General features: G+C 44.7%; 1 protein-coding gene across 2 annotated transcripts in view; it reads left to right on the forward strand.

Annotated features, from left to right (window-relative positions):
• KLHL29 (kelch like family member 29) overlaps positions 1-12,899 on the forward strand; it is a 405,487-nt gene extending 392,588 nt beyond the window's left edge. For both annotated transcript variants that reach the window (XM_055714310.1, XM_055714311.1), the window contains one exon: positions 10,564-12,899. In XM_055714310.1, the coding sequence (XP_055570285.1) occupies positions 10,564-10,747 (184 nt within the window). In that variant the 3' untranslated portion in view covers positions 10,748-12,899. The remainder of the gene's footprint in view (positions 1-10,563) is intronic.
• Positions 12,900-18,655: the final 5,756 nt, after the last annotated feature.

The raw sequence follows: 18,655 nt of genomic DNA on the forward strand, positions 1-18,655 counted from the left end.
TCAGTACATCCCAATTGGATGCCAAAAAAGACACAATTTCAAAAATTCTTAAATGTGCTGGAAAATAGTTACAGAAAAAATATTTCAGCCAAAAGGAGATGTAAAAACTACCACAAAAAAACCCTAAATGAATCGGTATGTATGGAAATAAGGAAAATGAGAGGTTAGCAGTAACAAATAGGTTAAATACTAGCAGCTGCTACAGGAGGCTGAGGTAACCAGTGAAGTACTAAAAGCTAATGGGAATAAAAATAAAGGCACTTTAAACTTTTGGGGATCAAATTTGTAATTTTAATCAGTTATAAAGCCATTGCTGATGAGGCTATTGAGGTATCGAAGTGTAACACAGACCGATCAGATGTATATTCCTCTTCTGTATTTGGAAGGGAGTAAGAAGGTTTGGTTCCATAGTCTGCTGTGAGTGACCGAAAGTGGTCACTGGTGGCAGCAAGGAAAGATGTGAACTCAGAAATCAAGTTCTCAAACCAGGCAACCTGGCAGTCTTAGACACAGGCATCTTTAGAGACTTCGCTGAGATGATTCAACCACTAATGTTGATTTTTTAATAACTCTTACAGTTCAGGGTGGATCAGTGCACTGCCAAAGTGTTTTCGTATTTTGAAAAGGTGAAAGGGAGAATTTTAGTGCAGCAATTAATTTTGCAAAGTACCAACATCAGGCTAAGTGGCCTCACTTAGCCTCATGTTGGTCCTCTGCAAAATACCAGAGTGGTTAATTTAGGATTTCATCAACAAATAACTAGATGCTAATAATATAATGAACAGCAATCAATGCGCTTTCCTGGAAAATGGGTCTTGTTACACCAACCTGTTGTCTTCTGATTTTTTGCTTTTTTGGGGGGGAGGAGTGGGGGGTGGAATTTGGGTTCTTTGTTTTGGTCTTTAATAAAACATTCCTGGCTGCTAAAGACAACTGTAATGGTATAATATACTGCGATTTCTCCAAGGTATTTGACTGGTATTATATGGAATTAACAAGGCACACATTAGAGAGATTAAATCTGCTTCACTGACAGATTTCAAAATGTAGTTGTTAATGAGAAGATATCATTGAGCAAGGCCACCGGTAGCAAGCATTGACTCTTCTTCAGTGCTATTTAATACATCTCCCAACAATACAGATAGTAAAAAATCTCCCCTGGTAGAGGCTGCAGGTGGCATAACACTTGGTGGGTAGAAAAATATTACAGAAAGAGCTATTTTAGCCAGTTATCTGCCTGTCTCAGAGAGACGGTCTCAAGCTAGCAGTGCTACTTTAAATGCAAAGTAATACATGAAGAAAGCACAATCCTAGCAGCCCTGTTCCCCTTAGAAAGTCAGGCACTCAGAGGTACACAACATGAGCTTTCATTGTAATGTGGTGAATAAAAGGTCAGTGCAATATTGTATATATAATATGGGCCCTAACACCGAAATTAAAACAGGTTGAAGCTGGGAAGAGAGAGAGTTGCAGCATACAGCATTGGCGAGATGAACGCAGGTCTTGGGTCCATGCATCAACATGTGGAAATATCAGCAGAAGTTCAAAGGGAAGCTGCAAAAATGACCCCGGGTTGCAAATCAGATCTTTGATGTGAAATTTAAGGAATTTATCAATGAAAGGCTGAGAGGTGACTTCATCACTGAGAGCGAGTAGAAAATCTTTCAGTCTCACAAAGGCAAAGCAGGTGACAAGGGCTTGAAAGTCAAGTTACACATCTCAGCCTTGAAGTAAGGCACTTTCCCAACAGCAAGGATAATTAAACAGAGAACCAGCAAGGGAGGGGGTGAACTCAACAACACTCAGTGTTTTTAGGAGCAGATTAGATACGTTTCCAAGAGAGATGCTGCCTGGGGAAAAGTCCATGGCCTGCATATACACAAGCTCAGATTAACTAAGCACAGAGATCCCTTCTGACCTTAGTCTATGAATCTATAAATTCCTCATTCTTCTCATTAGCATGGATCACAAAAAACATGATTTAAAAGCAGCAACATAAACAACTTAAAAATTAACCGCATGCTATTGATCCCCTCTCACCAGGTATCACTCAATACTGAATTTGCTGGGAAAAATCTTGACTGCATCACTTTTATTTTTATCTGCGCTGTTTCTGCCTGTAAGTGGCTAGGGAGTGTGATGGCTTGGAGCACAGGGGAAAGAAATGTGTGTGACATTCCCTGTCTGTGAAAAATTAAAGGTCCACTCAAATGGTTTTAATATCAAATTAAATTACTCTTAATGAAAAACAAAAAATAAGTGGTTCAGGTCTCGGGCTCACAATCAACAAAGAGCAAATTGAGCATCATTTTCAGATTAAGTCCACCTGATGGAAGTCAGTAAGAAGTTTGTGTTGACCTAGAATTAACCCTTTGAGGAATGGTGCCAAGTGGGCAAAGAGCTATAATAGGCCTGAAGTGTTTTAAAATTCACCGATAGTTCACACGCAAGTCTTGAATGTCTTCCACACAATGTGTGAGGGTGAGGGAGAGTTGACATTTCCCAAACATCAGGCAAGGACATCCCATTTGCCGCATGGACCTCGTCTTGGTTCATTTGTGGCATCTTCAGAGGTGGAGGCAGCAGACAGCAGCCAACAGGGATGAAGAGCCGGGATGATCACACCTTGCCCTGCCAGACACCTCCCTCCAGAAAGACTTGCAAAGTCATCCCCCCCTCCAGTGCTGGCAAGGCCTCCCTTTGCAGGTGGGCATTCTCCCTTCCCGCAACGCCCTTCAAGGGTTTATTTTTCCACAAGTGAAAAGAATACTGAATGTGTTTCTGTTCATGATTAAAAAATTCCATATTCTGCTTGCTTAGGATGCAGGCAGCGTACAAACAGGCGTGTGCTACAGAGAGCCTCCACGGGGCAACAGCGGCAGCATGATGGTGCCAGCAATAATTCCAGAGAAGCTAATTTAGCACCAGCAATTCCCAACAGACACCAGAAAAGCATTTTCTTCCTTCTCCTCTGACTGTTAACCAGTAAGATTTATTAGATGGTTCTGCCAAATGGAAATCTTTAATAAAACTTCAGCTCGGGCTGAACAGCACAAAAACAGGGTCGGTTTGTGGATTTTTTTTCCCCTCTTCTTTTTAAATAAGGCCTTGTTCTTGAACAGCCAAGCACAGTGACTCCTGTGCTTAACTACTAGTCATTGCTAACGTGCGGCACCAGCCACAGACTCCCCCAGCTGATTCCTTTTCTTGTTGCAAAGTTTGTGGTAACTCCAGGAACTGGCAGGGGTTAGAGCACAGCTTGTTTGGATGGATATTCCCATGTGAAGCTATTACGGAGTACAGTTCCTTAATGGCCGCACACTTCTCAAGCTTGCAGATGGAAAGGCTAGTCTCTTCAGCAGGCAGCACTTGCAGCTGGAACTGTTTGTGGTCCAGAAGGGAAAACTGAAATCTTCCAGCAAATCTGAAAGGAGACATGTGGCTGGGATGATGCTCCGCAGACAGCGGACAAGAACTGCTGCACCAGACTAACAGCAATAATTTCTGTAGTAGTTGAAGACGTGAAGGATTTCGGTGTGCATTAAAGCGTAACTGATGCAGACAGAGCGCTTGGGCTGTTACTGGTGTGCAGTGGACTCTGGAATAAAACGTTGCTGGTTTTCAGCAACAGGTAACAATGCCACATGATAGTTTTGGATCATTAGCAAGGGAAAGTGCTCGTAGAGCAGGGGAGAATACAACTGGAGCTTGGCCAGAACACCCACACTAATAATCCTGCTCCAAGAAGTGGCATGATATCACCCTAATCGACCATGACTAATCTGGACCCTCATTTCCCCATCTCATTGTAAAGATGCCACCTCTGCAGCACAACATGACCACCCAAGCTCAAGCACTCTCAAACATCATAACCCAGCTGCCAACCCAGCCACAGACACCTACGGAGTTTGTTAGCACAGCTACCAAACGCTGGACAACACTTTGGCACCCTAACCACTGCCACCTGTGGGGCCGGTGGCAGCGCCTTTCACTTCAGCATTGCAAACCACCATGCAGGTTTCACTAACAGGTCCCCATTTAAGCAAAAGCGTAAGGAGCACTGCCAGCTCTGCCTGGCGCTGCACGGAGCCACGTCCTGCAGGAGCTGCTGCCCTGCAGGCTCTCCTGTCCTAGCGCTCACCCCACCCAGCTGATGAACATCGTTCAGTTCCACCTCCAGTAAAGCCGTCCTGAAATCTTAGGGCAGGAAAGAAATGAAGGAAATTAAATCATCTATGAAGATGATGAGATGATGAGAGAAGGCTGAGAGAGCTGGGCCTGTTTAGCCTGGAGAGGAGAAGACTGAGAGGGGACCTTCTCAATGTCTACAAATATCCTAAGGGCGAGTGCCAAGAGGACGGGGCCAGGCTCTCTTCAGTGGTGCCCAGGGACAGGACAAGGGGCAACAGGCACAGACTGCAGCACAGGCAGCTCCACCTGAATGTGAGGAAGAACTTCTTTCCTCTGAGGGTGACAGAGCTCTGGGACAGGCTGCCCAGAGAGGCTGTGGAGTCTCCTTCTCTGGAGACATCCAAAACCCGGCTGGACACGACTCTGTGCAACCTGCTCTAGGAGAACCTGCTTTAGCAGGGGGTTGGACTGGATGATCTCCAGAGGTGCCTTCCAACCCTGGCCATGCTGTGACTCTGTGAAATTCATCCACGAATAAATGTGGGAATTTTTTTCTTCTTTTAAGCAGATTCTGTGTTTATCTAACTGATATTATTTAATAATGTTTATGGAACAGCTCCAATAAATTAGTGAGTGTGTGTGCATGCATAGCCGGGAGCAAGGAGGGAGAGGAGCTTTGTTTGTGGCCTCAGAAGATACAAAGTTTCAGGGAGTCAAAACAACAACACAGCAATTCAGCCAGTTAAAATCTTTCACAACCCCAGATGTAACAAGACAGGATTATTGTATTATTATTATTATTATTTAACATTTCCTCATAGGATTGATGTGATCTTTAGGACTAAGCAGGAAATTTTAAAATAATAATAATAAGCAAATTTAACAGGCTTTGCTGTTGGTCCCACTGCTTGGTGCTATGTCTAGCCATCATGACTGGGAGAGGGAAGGGCTGGAGAGGAGCTCCCAGGTCATCGGCTCTCAAACACAACAGAAGAAAGGCACTGATGTCCTCCACCTTGGGTTGCTTCCAAATTACTGCCCATCAGGAGACCTTCACTATAAGATGCTTTCAAATGAAAAGTGGAGAGTCCATAACACACTTGGTGGGAAGGTGGCCACCAAGCAAATGGCAGGCAGCTGAACGGCCTGAACAGGGAGGGCCCCAGCTGAAAGCACCACCAGCTCATGCATGCCGAGCCCCGGTGCTCCACGCCTGAGCTGGAGCGTGGGTGCGTTTCCTCGCATGTGATTAAAAAAGTTAATTAAAAAGCAGTGCAAAGTCAAATGCAGCCAGAAAAGCAAATCAGACCCTGGGCTGCATCTGCAGGGGCATTACTGGCACAAGTAGAGATGTTGTTGTCCCACTCTACTCAGCGCTTGTAATGCTGCACTGTGTCTACTTCTGGTCCCCACAATTCAAAAAAGACACAGACAGACTGGAGAGGGTCCAAAGGCGGGCCATGAATGTGATCCAAGGGGCTGGAGAACCTGCCTGATAAGGAAAGACTGAGGGAGTTAGGTATCTTCTCCTTGGAGAAGAGGAGGCTTGGGGGGACCTCACAAGTATTCCAGGACTTCAAGGGCAGCTACAAGGAGGACAGAGGCTCTGTCTTCACAGGAAGCCACATGAAACAGACAAAGGACAACAGATACAAATTGCATCAGAAGAGGTTTCATCTTAGTGTAAGTTTTTTTTACAGTGAGAACAATCACCCACTGGGACATCCTCTCCAGGAACATGCTAGAGTCCCATCACTGCAGGTTCTCAAGATGTGATTGGACAGCGTGCTAGATAATTTCATCTAGTGTCCCTTTCCCATGAACGGTTGGACCAGATGATCTTCAGAGGTCCTTCCAACCTGGGCTGTCCTATGACTTTATGATTCAATAATTTGCTTTGCCCATCAAGTCCTCTAATAGCCAGCTGTCAGAGATGGATCTTCTCTGCCACGTTTGCTTAGTCTGGGGATGGACTGCAAGGTGGATAGGCAGAGAAGAGATGTAAAGGGTGTTTAGATTCCACAAGCACTCCAACCATGGACAGCCAGGTCCCTGAGAGCCATTAGTGCACCTCACCCTCATCAGGATTTTCTGAGGAGCATGATTCATAGCTTCATGGAGGTCAGCAGATGGACTGGACTAGTAGTGGCAGTGTTGGGGGGTAGCCACAGCTTTATCCTCTGACACTGCTCATGGTCTGGGCAATGAAGAACGCCCTGGCACCTGGGGTGAACTGGCTGCGGGGCGATAGGTGAAGTCTCTCTAGTAAAGGGCAGTAATTACCCAGGGAACAGAAAGCAGAGTTGTTAGCCTGCCGGGTAAAAATATGCAAAATGCTGAAGCGTGTTTTCCTGGAAGGAGTGGGTGAAGTGACCTCCATTTTGATGCCGATTACCTTCACCTCAGGCGTGCTGCTGGAGAGACGGAGGTCCAGCGGCTCCTTAGCTGGGGAGGTTGCTGCCCCCAAAGCTGCCCGAGGGTTTGCATCCCTGCAGCACGGCTCTGCGGTGCAGCGCTTCCTTCCTTCCCAGGCTCTGACAGCCTGTAATCATTTTATCTCTCAGGATTAATGGCACCGAGCAATAAACTCGCATCCTAATTATTGTAATTATTTCTTTCTTTGTACGTCAGCCTTGGTAACGATGTTTTTACAGCTGATGGGCTGGAAGGGAGGGGAGAAAAGAAATATTGTCACAGTAATGAAGAAAGAGCAATGAGCATATACTCCTTTCCACTCACTTCCCTCAAGGTTTTAGAGCCCACTTGAGTTTCCTGTTCCCTAAGGTCCCAGAAATTAGCAGCGATTGTCCTAATACTGCAAAGTAGCAGCAATCTAGGGCTAAATTCCTAATGGATCTTATACCTGCGACTTTAGCCTCAGAGATGCCTGAATGTCTCCAAAGTCCCCTGCACATGTAAGTACCCACTGCATACTCAGAACTGCCTGTTTCTTGGTAGCAGGAGTAGCTCACTGGTTTTCTTAACCTCAGGCATGACTCACAAGCGAAGCATTATGCCAGTCTTATCTATGGGAATTGCATACAGAGGGGGCAGAAGCTTCTCTAATCACCATTTAAAATTCATACAGTCTTTCAGAGGGTGGAATTCAGCATCCATTTCTTCCTCAGCACATTAGTACCATGATGGCAGGCTACAGTATCGAGCTGCTCGTCTCAGCCGCTGGCCAGGAATTTCTTTCCGTGCTGTAGCCCAGGTGCTGGAGAAACAAGACCAACATTTGCCCACCTGCTGTAACCCCTCACCCAGAGCACGGGCTGGAGAGGGACTCGACCCAGACCATTTCAGGACAGTGTTCTTGGCTGCTCAGCTGCTCTGTGGTGGTAGCAGCTCCGGCTTAGAGCAGCTGCTAGTAAACATGCCGCAGAGGAGACTTTACTAGAAGAAATGTGGGCAGCTAAGATACCACACAGGAGTTGTAAAGCATCCATGTTTAGAGACCTAAAATGCCACTAGATGCCCAAAGGGGATACTGGGCACTTAAGGCCAGGCTTCAGCTATGCAGCACACAGCCAGCTAGGAATGGCTGGTTGCGGCTTGGCTCCTGTTGCCAGGGTCACCTACAGCACAGATGGAAAGGTCTCTGCACAGGGTCCTCCCTCGGGCCATCCTATTCTTCCCGTCCAGATCAAAAGCTCTGTGCAAGCAGTCTCACGAGGTAACAAGCAGCATTAGTAATACATGCCCTGTCTGTAAGTGGTAACAGCCACTAGGGTCCTTTCCTGTGCTGGCATCTACCCTAGCATGTCCACACCAGTAAAACTTGGCTGAAGCTATTCATGGGCACTGGACCACGATCACCAACACTGACGGAACCAGCCCCAGAGTCCATGCTCCACGCCAGCATTTCTTTTAACTCCCATTATTGATAGTTCTGCAGGCAAATCTTTCCGGGGAATCTTTTCTTTCTTTGGGAGTTTCGTTGTTTTTTCCCACTTCACCCAACAAAATTACTAAATTAACCCATTTGCTACTTTTTTTTTTTTGGTCAAGGTTTGTGTAAGGGTGCCTTTTTAATGACTGATCAGCATTTCATTAGAGCACCCAGACAGCAAAGCTGCTCTGTGCTGCAGTCCACCTCTGACACTCTGACATCTTCTGCCTGGCATATCCCAAACCGTATCCCACTTCAAATAAGTTTCCATCTCCTTCAGCTTCACTATTAAGAAAAAAAAAGTGAAAAGCAAACAGCAACCATTTCCCCGTGGCCGCATTTCTAAACTCTCACCCTGCTGGTTTCAGCAGACCTTCCACCACATCGTGCCTGTTTCAGCATGGGGTGGGACCATCCTCTCACCCCCTCCCCCATGCCATATTTTGCAAGCTCCGATTCCCAGCCTGTCTTGCTTTCAAACAGTCACTCGTTCCAGTACAGAGATGGGCTTCCCACCCCCACAACATCTTTAGTCCTAAACCGTGAGTTAATTTGCACGTTTTTCTGATGTACCAGGTCAGCTGGTCCCGCCACCTCTGCGCCCTCCCGGCCACAGGGACCCGAGCCCTGGCAGGAGTCCCTCTTCACCACCAGCTCTGGCCTTTTCAGAGGTGGGCTCATTCTCTTTCAGAGCCATCTTTCAGGATGACGCTTGCTTTACTCAAGTCCTCGTTCTTCCCCATTTCTTCCTGACGTTTCAAAAATAATTACCAGTGGTTCAGTAAGTTCATTAGCAAACTCCCTTAGGACCCTGGGCTATGTACCATCCAGCCCTGCTGATTTGTGGATAGGCTCTAATCAAGTGTTTCAAGTCTCTCTCTCCTTCCTCCTCCTTTCAGATTAACAGTTATTTTGACAAGATTCTCATTATTTCCTGGCAGTATCCAGGGACTAGGCTTATTTGAGTCCTCACTGTTGTCATTGTGGGTTTATTTTTAACCTCAGGCTCTGCTTCTCCACAAGGACATCAGAGTTTTTGTGGTCTTCAGAAACACGTGGCTTTGTCGGTGCCATTTTAGTCTCAGTTCATCCTGGGTCTTCCAGCGCTCTGTGTCTTCTGCCTTTATCCCTTTTTATCCTTCTTCTTCCCACTGCTCCAAAATTAGCCAGACAACTTTACTTTTACCAACCCTACAGGGTTACTACCCTCCTCCACCTTCTTAGATCTAGGCCACCTTCTTGGCTGCAACTAATTTGCCTTCCTCCCTCTTTTTCTCCCTGCTGTCCTCTGGTGTGTATGCAGTCTCCAAATCTCCATTTTCCTTCCCAACACAACCATCCACTAGCTGCTCTTGGAAGAAAAACCTCTAGGAAGGGACCCCCGGCCACCAGAAAAGCCACCACCAACCCCACCCACTTAACATCATCTTTAAGTGTTGGGGGGCAAACTCAGGCTTCGCAGCAGATGAAAAGCAGAGCCGCCCCCGCTTTTAGCTTCCCCCCGTGCAGTGGAAAGGCAGCACAGAGGACACAGCATCCCTGGGCTTCCCCCACCCAGCTGCCTGCTGCTTCTGTCATCCTTCTGCCCCTTCCAAACACATGCACAGGAGCCCAGCCCTGGGTCTGTCTTCGTTAGCCCAGAGCGAGTGTCGTGCCCTGCCTGTGATTGCTGGAGAGGCTGAGGGGTTGTGTGGAAGGAGAAGGAAGCCATGAGGCTGAAGGGCAGTTCTTCTTTCAAGCAGCTTCCACACCTGCACACCTTACCGCCTGTCAGGAGCCCACAGGATTAGCCCAGCTTCCTTATCCTTTTTGGATATTATTTGGGTATATTGCAAGAGATGGCTGAAGTCGAGCACTTTCACTTTAAAAAAGCAGTAAGGTTTTTTTGTTTTCTTCGGATGCCTCCATATAGCTCCCCTGCTGATCCCTCAGCTGCACGTCCCCAGCGAGCAGCTGCGTGTGCCCCAGGCTGGCTTTCAGCTTGACACCAACCTTCTGGGTGCACAAGGAGGACAAGTCAGTGGGACCTCCAGGCTCCTGCACCAAAGCAGGACCATGGAAGAGGCTGAAGCAGCAGAGCATTTTTTGGAGGATTTTTCCCCTTGCCTGTATTCCCTGCAGCATTCCTTGATAACTGGAGGAGAAACTTGTCTAAAGCAAGAGTCTACTCCAACCAAGGCAGCAGGGAGTTCAAAATGCTCAGGTTGCTTTTGCGTGTACATGATTTTACAGGGATGCATTGTCCTGCTACGTTTGGCTGCAGATCCCATATGTAGACTGGAGAAACATCTTACATAGACTAATTTCTGTTGTTTAAATTAGAGACAACATGTCCCTACCTGGCAGGAACAAAAAAGGATTAATAGGGCGAAGAGAAGGGGAGAGGGAAGAGAAATCCCTACACAGCTTTATATAGACAAGAATTAAAGGTGTATTCATCATTCGCCCTTTGTTACAAAAGACTGGGTTTGTTTTAAGCCTAAAAAGAAAACTGTTTGTTAAGAAAACTAACTAAAACTTACTTTTTTTTAACAATACAGTGCTGTGGTTCTGGATGGAAAAATTTATGCCACTGGTGGGATCGTTAGCAGTGAAGGACCTGCCCTGGGAAACATGGAAGCCTACGACCCTAAAACAAACACGTGGACACTTCTACCAAATATGCCCTGCCCTGTTTTTCGACATGGCTGTGTAGCAATCAAGAAGTACATTCAGAGCGGCTGATGTTACCCAGGAGTGGGACGGAGAACTGTTTGTACCTGTTGAAAGCAGGCAAGAATAATACTACTACTTAAGAGAAAAAAGCAGCAAAGCCAGCCAGTGAACATATTGCTCTAAAGTCTTGAATAGTGTCTACATTGAATGTAGAAAAATCATCCTCACCTTTTGGTGAAGAAGGAGCAGAGAGCTCCGTGCTATGTAAGATATTGTAACTTAATAATACAAGAGTGTCACTAGATGTTATAGTGGCACTTGTTCTGGACGTCAGCTTTTGGTCAACCCAGGTGCAATAGAATTTCACATATTTTTTAAGCTGGGGAAGGGGGGGGGGGGGAAATCTGCATTTTACTCTAGAGCTCAAGCTTGATTCTTAAAATAACCATGCAGATTAGTTTTACTATTACACTTTAGGCATCAGTCTATTTGAAAGGTCAAAGTGTCCTTCCCACTTTGATTCCTACATTTGTTTTTAACAAATACATGCTTTTCAATACCAATGACAGAGAAATCTTGTGTGACAGATGGCTTACGTTGATGTCAGTCTTCCATCAGATCAAATGAATCTTGCAGTTCTCTAGAGCAGAACCCAGAAAGGGGGGTGAGGCGGGGACTGGGGAGAAGAAGAATAGCCATTGGTAATAAATTCCATGTAAAACGATGAGGAAAAAAAAAAAAAAGGCCTGTTGGGCTGGGTGAGTTTCTGCTCCTGGTGATACTTGTGTGGGCATGTGTGGCCGTGCCCACAGGTGGTGTGGGAGCTTCTGAATTTTTTCCTCCCAGTTTCTGCTGATGATCAAACTTGGCAATGCTCGATTCCCATAACACAAAATGAGTATGCTTTCGATTCCAGAGGTATTCTCCTGATAAACCTGTCTTCATTTCTGATTGGGATCACATTAAAACACAGAGTGTAGTGTGGGATTTTGATGTTTTCATCAAATGGAGGAAATGCTTCCTGTTGCAGCTACGCACTCAGTTTTGGCTCTCAACCAAAATTCCTTACATTGGGATATACACCACTATCTTTCATGTAAAGTCTGAGAAGTGCTTTATTTTCTTTTTCAAGTTTCCCTACAGATGTGGAAACCCTATACTTCTCTTACTTACAGATTTTAAACACACGAGTTTAAATCCCATGGTAGAAAAATACATAGACTTAAGCCCAGTATGAGACTTAAAATGATTACTATGTAGAGTTGTAAGTATATGCACAGCACAGGGGTTATATTTTTATATATATTAAAATATTGTCTATCCAGAGAGCATTGTGATGTGGAAATTCTTTATAAATTTATACATTAAAGGATCAAATGGGAGATGGACCGGGTAACACAGAAGGGTAGGGGAAGGAATCTTAAAATTCACAAATGGGAACTAACCCCAAGCTAAGGATTGTCCAATTTCTTTTCAAATAGAGGGAAAAAAGTTGCCATACATGCCTTTGCAGACTCAAATCCCCAATGCCATGCCAGTAATTCAACAAGGAGGGTCCTGTACAGGGCGTGGGTGAGATCTTACAGTCAACATCTAGTTGATTTCATACCAAATATGCTAGCCTTTTTATACAGAGGGAGGTCTGCCTACAGCTTTGGGGAAAACAATGCAGATGGTTAGCTAATCATCTTATTTTATTAATAATCGTTTATAAAATAAAAGAAAAAAATGAAATTTGTATCTTGCAGTATTTAAAGAAAAAGTGCTCAAGTCAGCTGAGTCAAGCTATAGGGTGACTCAAGTCTCTCATTTTGACAGTGAGGTTCCAGCCTTTGTTATGCAGTTGTTTTATTTATTCTTTAAAGAAAAAAAATAATAAGCACAACAAAAGTATATACTAGTATGTCATTTAAAGTATTTATGTCAAACAGGGTGCAAGTGTGAACCTAAAGATTGGAGCACAAGTTTCTAACTGCCTGGGGCAGGACTAATTTTAGTGTTGGTGTGTGTCTGCCTCCAAAGGAGGTGCTACCTGTCAACAAGACCTAAACACATTCAACATTTCCAATTTAGCTTATTTCTTCATTTCTCACACTGGAACAAAACTGGCTATTTCTGTGAATAATATTAAAAACAGGGTTATCTGTAATGGCATTGTATATAGTTTATGTTTACTGTTAAGTTCTTGTTATATTATAATAAATATATTTATAGATCTAGATTCAGCATCCAGATTGGATTAATTTTGTCATGACTGACCAAGAAACACTGCATGAATGGTGACTTCAGGTTTCGTCCCAGCCATGGATGCAAATGTGTTCATTCCATCCAGCTAGCTTCTCTTGCAAATCCAAAAATTTATTGCTAATACTTTAAATGCTCAGTAGCTTCCAAAGTACTTCCAGTCTCATTCTGGCAAAAATTCTTAGAAGTGATTTTGGATTTCATTCAGCAAGATTATTTCTTCTTTGTTTATTTTCCAAAACTTACTAAGAACAAAAGGGCTCGAGATAGTGTAGGAAACTATCTTGGAAAAAAACACTGATGAACAGCTTTTGTTTGGTTGGTTTTTAAATGAAAGTTAAGGTTTGTACTGCAACTGCTGCGATGTCTAAAAGATGAAAGCCACTTTTGCCCCATGGTCAAAATTCCTTCGTATCCAGAGCAGGAGCTTGCTGCCTCACTGGATACATCTTTCAGAGAGCAATTAAGTGCAGCCGTTCATCATTTCTCTGATGTTTCATTAGGGTGTCATCTGGTAGTTGTAAAACTGGATGTGGAACAAAGGCGAGCCAAATATAACTCGTCTCAAACACCACTGCAGCGGAACATTGCAGCTGGACCTGAGCAGTTAATAGCTGTTCGACGCATTAACAGTAAGAATCCAACATACATTGAAATTGTCTCCGGTTCTTACACAGTACATCTCTGCAAGTAGTTAAGAGCATGAACCGCAGTTTTTAAACATTTTAGTTTAGGCTTAGTGGCTCAGGCTGAACCGCCTGTGAAGATTCCTAAAAGCCTCACAGTTCAGTAGTACACAACCACGCTGCAGTAATCCAGACCAAGCGGAATGAGTTGCCAGCCTTTTCATCAGCGCTCCGCACAGATCTCTTACTCAGCACTAGTCAATAATACTTGGGAGGATGAACAAGACACAGGCTATTTGCTTTACTTGTATGTGGAAATTATTTTAGCTCCCCTCTGGGAAGTTGGCCGAGTGCTTTTGCCAAATGAATCATGTGCACATATCTGCCCAGAGATTTTTCTTCTTAAAAGCTTTAAGAAATTCAGGGGACCGGCTGGCTCAGCAGCTTGATAACGATAAAAATTTTTGTTGGCTGGTTTGCCTCCCCCCAGGCTCGCTGGGGAAGGAGAGCGCTCCCCAAACGGGGCTGTGGTCTGGTCAGCACCCACCCCTGGCAACTCGCACAAGTCGCCCACCTTTCTCCCACTGTGGCACCCAGTGGCAAACACGCCACGCTAATAAAACCTCAGTAACCCCGTCTTTTAATTAACTGCAGCTAGGTGTTCAGGCTGAGCTTAGCACAGTGCAATTGCAGTAAGATAATAAGGGCTTTGTTACACTCCAGCTTGCCCGCGGTGGAGTCCAGACAAACAAAATGCCAGGGCGAGCACCAGGGATGAGCCGGGAGGGGAGCCGCAGCCTGCACTCCTGCCCGGCTTCACCAGTGCCATTATGTTTCATCAGCAGAGGCAGCAAATGCACAAACTGCTTCAAGTACTGAGCCACCCGCCTGGCTTCCCGTGAAGAATTGCTCCGAAAAAATGGGAACCGATCCCAAAGCTTTTGTCTGCCATCACAAAAGCAAGGGCAAGGGCTCAGAACCATCCTGCCTCCCCACCACCGGCTGGAACAGGTGACTAATATAACATAACGGGCTAAACCTACAAACAGCGTACGCAGTCACGTCCTGGCAGGCTGCAGCCTGCACCAGGTCCCTAGGAAGCCACTGACTCTGTAGCCACTCTGACATTTTAACAACTTGTCATGCTAATACAATCTTTTTAAATTGGATGAGACCCTTAAGCTCACCCCTTAATGGCTTCTTTCCCCCATTTCAAGTCAGCTCAAACACAGGAGTTGAAACGCGCTTTCGGCTGAGGTGGAGACGCCAGCACGTACAGAAAGGTAGCAGCAAGTTCCCATCGTTGGTGAGTGTTCTGGGTTGATAACTTTAGACTGCAGAAAAAGCCAGAAAGAAAACGGTCTGGAGGGAACCAGATGGATGTGTCTCAGGCACGGTGTTTCCATCACTCATTACATTAAGCCGGACAGCGACACCAGAACAGAAACACTGGTTTTCCTCCGAAAAGCCAATCTGTTTGAGGCATGATTAAACACGCTCTGAGGTTAGAATTCATGAAAGCCAGAGCTGCCATCACGGGCTACTTAGCCGAGCTGTGCGAGCATGACAAGCAGAGCAGCATGGTCTCCAGCTGCTGGAGTCTGGAAAAAAAGTGCCAGACTACCTTGAAAAACTACTCTCCCTTTGCTAGCCACCGGTGGCTTTTTCTTTTGATAAAACACACTACTTACAGTAATTCCTGTTCAGCTAGCAGATTGCTTAAATTTTCCAATTTTCTTTATCTAAACAAATTCTACTTCAATTGGTAGCAGCTTTACAGACAGAATTAAAGGTTTGGGCTCATTTACTACCTGGGAGAAGGAAGCTCCGGTGCTGTCATCAAGCCAAATCTGCCTCTGAATTTTTCATTAGTGGTGGTCTACACAATGGAGGTTGAAAGGCTGCCTGCTGGTTTTAATTTCATCATCTGCTATTTCTGAACAGTGTTCTCTTTTCCTTCAGAGTTCCTATCCCCTATTGTCACACAGTAAGGTTCATACCAGCAAGAGCATCAAACCCTTTCACGACCTGTCCCGAGAACAGCGCTGCTAACCCAGGAGTTGTAACAGCTTGACAGGCAAGTTCAGCACGTAGCTGGTAAGCAACGAGCACAGAACTAGGAATTGTGATGGCAAGTGGGGCTAAGCTGAAGACCGTTTAAAGCCATGCCTTGCGCCACAGGGAACACACACACTTTATCCATCGGCCAGCGCTGGTGACCTTTTTGCACATTTTTGTGGCTAACGAACAGGCACCTAACTAAAGTCACCAGTGACAGTCCCACAGGAGCTTCAGCTTCCCGTCCCATTAAAAAAATCTGTTTAGAAAAATACTAGCCCTTACAGGTAGAAAGGAACCAGTTCCTCTCCACACCTTGGGAACCTGAACAAAGCAGTCCCTAATTTCTAATACAGCGTCCTTGTGCTGGTGGACAGCCTCGGAGGAAGGATCAGTGAATGGAACAGCAAAGGTGACACACCAAATGCTTGAAGTTTTAAGAATCTAACGAGCACTGTGTTGTACCAGGAACACTGTCCCTCCAACTCAGGTAAAAAGTCAGCTGTTGCAAAGCAAGCCTAAATTTCCAAGCCCACTGGAATTTCTCTAGCCACTCTGTTTCCATTAAAAGAGATAGTCTTTTAATAAATTATTTACTTTCCTCTCCAATGAGTGCAGTGCTCCGTTACTTGCTGACACCGAGTTCAATTCTACCTGCTTCAGTTTATGCTCAGCTTTTCTGCAAGCCGACTGTTTACGTACTGGAAATTATCAGTGCCACACAGAACCTTTCCAGGGAAAATGAAAAGTGGGAATGTGGGAAGGAGCGCTTGGGAATGGCTCGCATTTCCATCTTCTATTTGGCAAGAGGTATTCCCTATGGGGATTACAGTGTCCAGACCACATACTGCCTGGAGAGCACAGCCGACTTTCCCTAGTAGTTAAGGATTTTCAAATTCAAGAGGTAACCTAACACTCAACCACCTCCAGAAAACCCCGAAGTCTGGGCCTGCCGACATATTCATTTTTAATAACGCGTGGATATTTCAGAAGGTGTGCTGATAATGTGACAGTTATCAAAAGGGCAAGAGAAATGACTGGGTAATTACAGGGCATTCACCTGACATCAATCCCAAGTAAAAATGGAAAGATGGTATCTAACTAAACTGATCATGAATCAAAGAGAAAAGAATAAATACGATGATTTTCCAGAAAATTAGCTGTATCACACAAACCTGATCTCATCCTCTGACATTTGATTGATAAGGTAATAGACTTTCAACAGCATGTGACACAATACTTCAGCTTCCTCACCATACAGTATTCAGACAGCAAATATTCCACAGGCTAAAAACAGGCAGATTAGTTGAGGAATATCTAATCTGTACAAGTAATTCCCAGTCTGGTATTATCAGAGTATTTTCTAACGGGGGAATCCTCTTCTTCCAGAGTTCCTAAAGGAAAATGTTGACGTAAATCACCAGTCACAGACCTGGGGAAGCAGAGATTAGCAGAGCAAAAGATAACAAGGACCGAGCAAGTCATACGTAGTGTGCTGGCTCTGGGGCCACTAAAACAAAACTGCTTTTCAGAAAGCTAAGGGGGGCCCTCGGAGAGGCTCCCAGGCGGAATGAGGAAGGCTGATACCCAGGAGGGAGAACAGCATCGTGAAAAGCCACAAGTCTGAGAAGAGTCAAGTAACAAGAGCTCCCAGCCCAATTGCAAGGCATGAAAAGACTAAATGTATCTTTAGATGTGCAAAAAGGGGGACAGTGAGTAGGTGATTTTTAGCTCTATATATTGCACTGGTGGGACCAATGCTGGAATATCACATCAATTTCCTCTGTGAACAAATGTTTTAGAAGATGTTGAAAAATTGACCTACCGCAGAAAAGAGCCACAAAATTGACTTAAAGGCTGGAGAAAATGCAGTGAAAGCCATAAAGAGCTCATTCTGCTCAGCAAAAAGAAGAATGAGTGGCCACTTGACCACAGTGCATTAGTATTTTCACGGGAGGAAAAAGAAAACTAAAAATCTATGTATGCAGAGTCTAGAACATCAAGAGAAGACAAGAAGCAGTGCCTGGAAGCAAAAGCCAGACCAAAGCAAACGAGGAATAAGGCACATATTCCTACCTGTGTGCTTAACCACTTGCCCAAAGCTCAGGGAGCAGGGTGGGTACAGGAACTGCAGATCAAGACCAGATGCCTTGAAAAGACTCTTAAAGCCATACAGAAGTTACCATACCCTGTGCACGCATGAGATTAAACCATACGTGCCACAGAATCGGATTCAACAAACCAGCGTTTCCTGCTGACATTATTCTCCGTGAATACACCCAAATTTTTGTGACAAATGGCTAAACGTTCAAATCATCATTAGGTGTCAGTTAATCTCCATTCCCAAAATTTATTCTCATGTATTGAGAAGATTAACACTGTAAAATTTATGCTCAGCTTGTGCTTTCATGGCTGTCCTCTGAATCCCTCTGAATCTTATGAAAAGGAAGCTTTCTATTTTAAAAGCTTTCTGCCTTCTGGACATGCTTTAAATTTCAGAGCAAGACTCTGAAGCACTCTAACCCCAAAATAAAGGCTAGACATGAATTTTAAACCACTTACATCTCCAGTGCCTCATGAAAATGTAGTCTTGCATGCTTCTATTTCTGATGCTTAAAATGTCTACATGAAACAGCAATTTATTACTAAACTGATGTTAATAGTCACACGACACATGTGACTATACATGTTACATTTCCTTTATCTCACTATAACCTTTCGTAATGTCAGAGAATGCAGCCAGCATCACTTAAAAATCAGAATTATGTTCATTTGAAACCTATAATAGATTGGCAATTTGTCCTTCCCCATCACCGAAATCTGGTAACGCTGTTCTTCCAGGTAACCTCCACGTACACGAGGAATTCTACAAGGTGTAATCAAGTCAGCAAGAGAACACAAGGCCTTTACAACAGAACTAGGGCTGGGGTTTTGGGGATGACAAATAGTTCCTTAACTAAACCAAGATCGTTTTCTTTTCCTTCTACAGCTGAAAGACTCAGTTCCTTAACAAATTAATTTAGTCTAAATCTAACATACTTTCTAGGAT

Source organism: Falco cherrug, chromosome 6, assembly GCF_023634085.1.
Source record: "Falco cherrug isolate bFalChe1 chromosome 6, bFalChe1.pri, whole genome shotgun sequence".
Classification (NCBI taxonomy): domain Eukaryota; kingdom Metazoa; phylum Chordata; class Aves; order Falconiformes; family Falconidae; genus Falco; species Falco cherrug.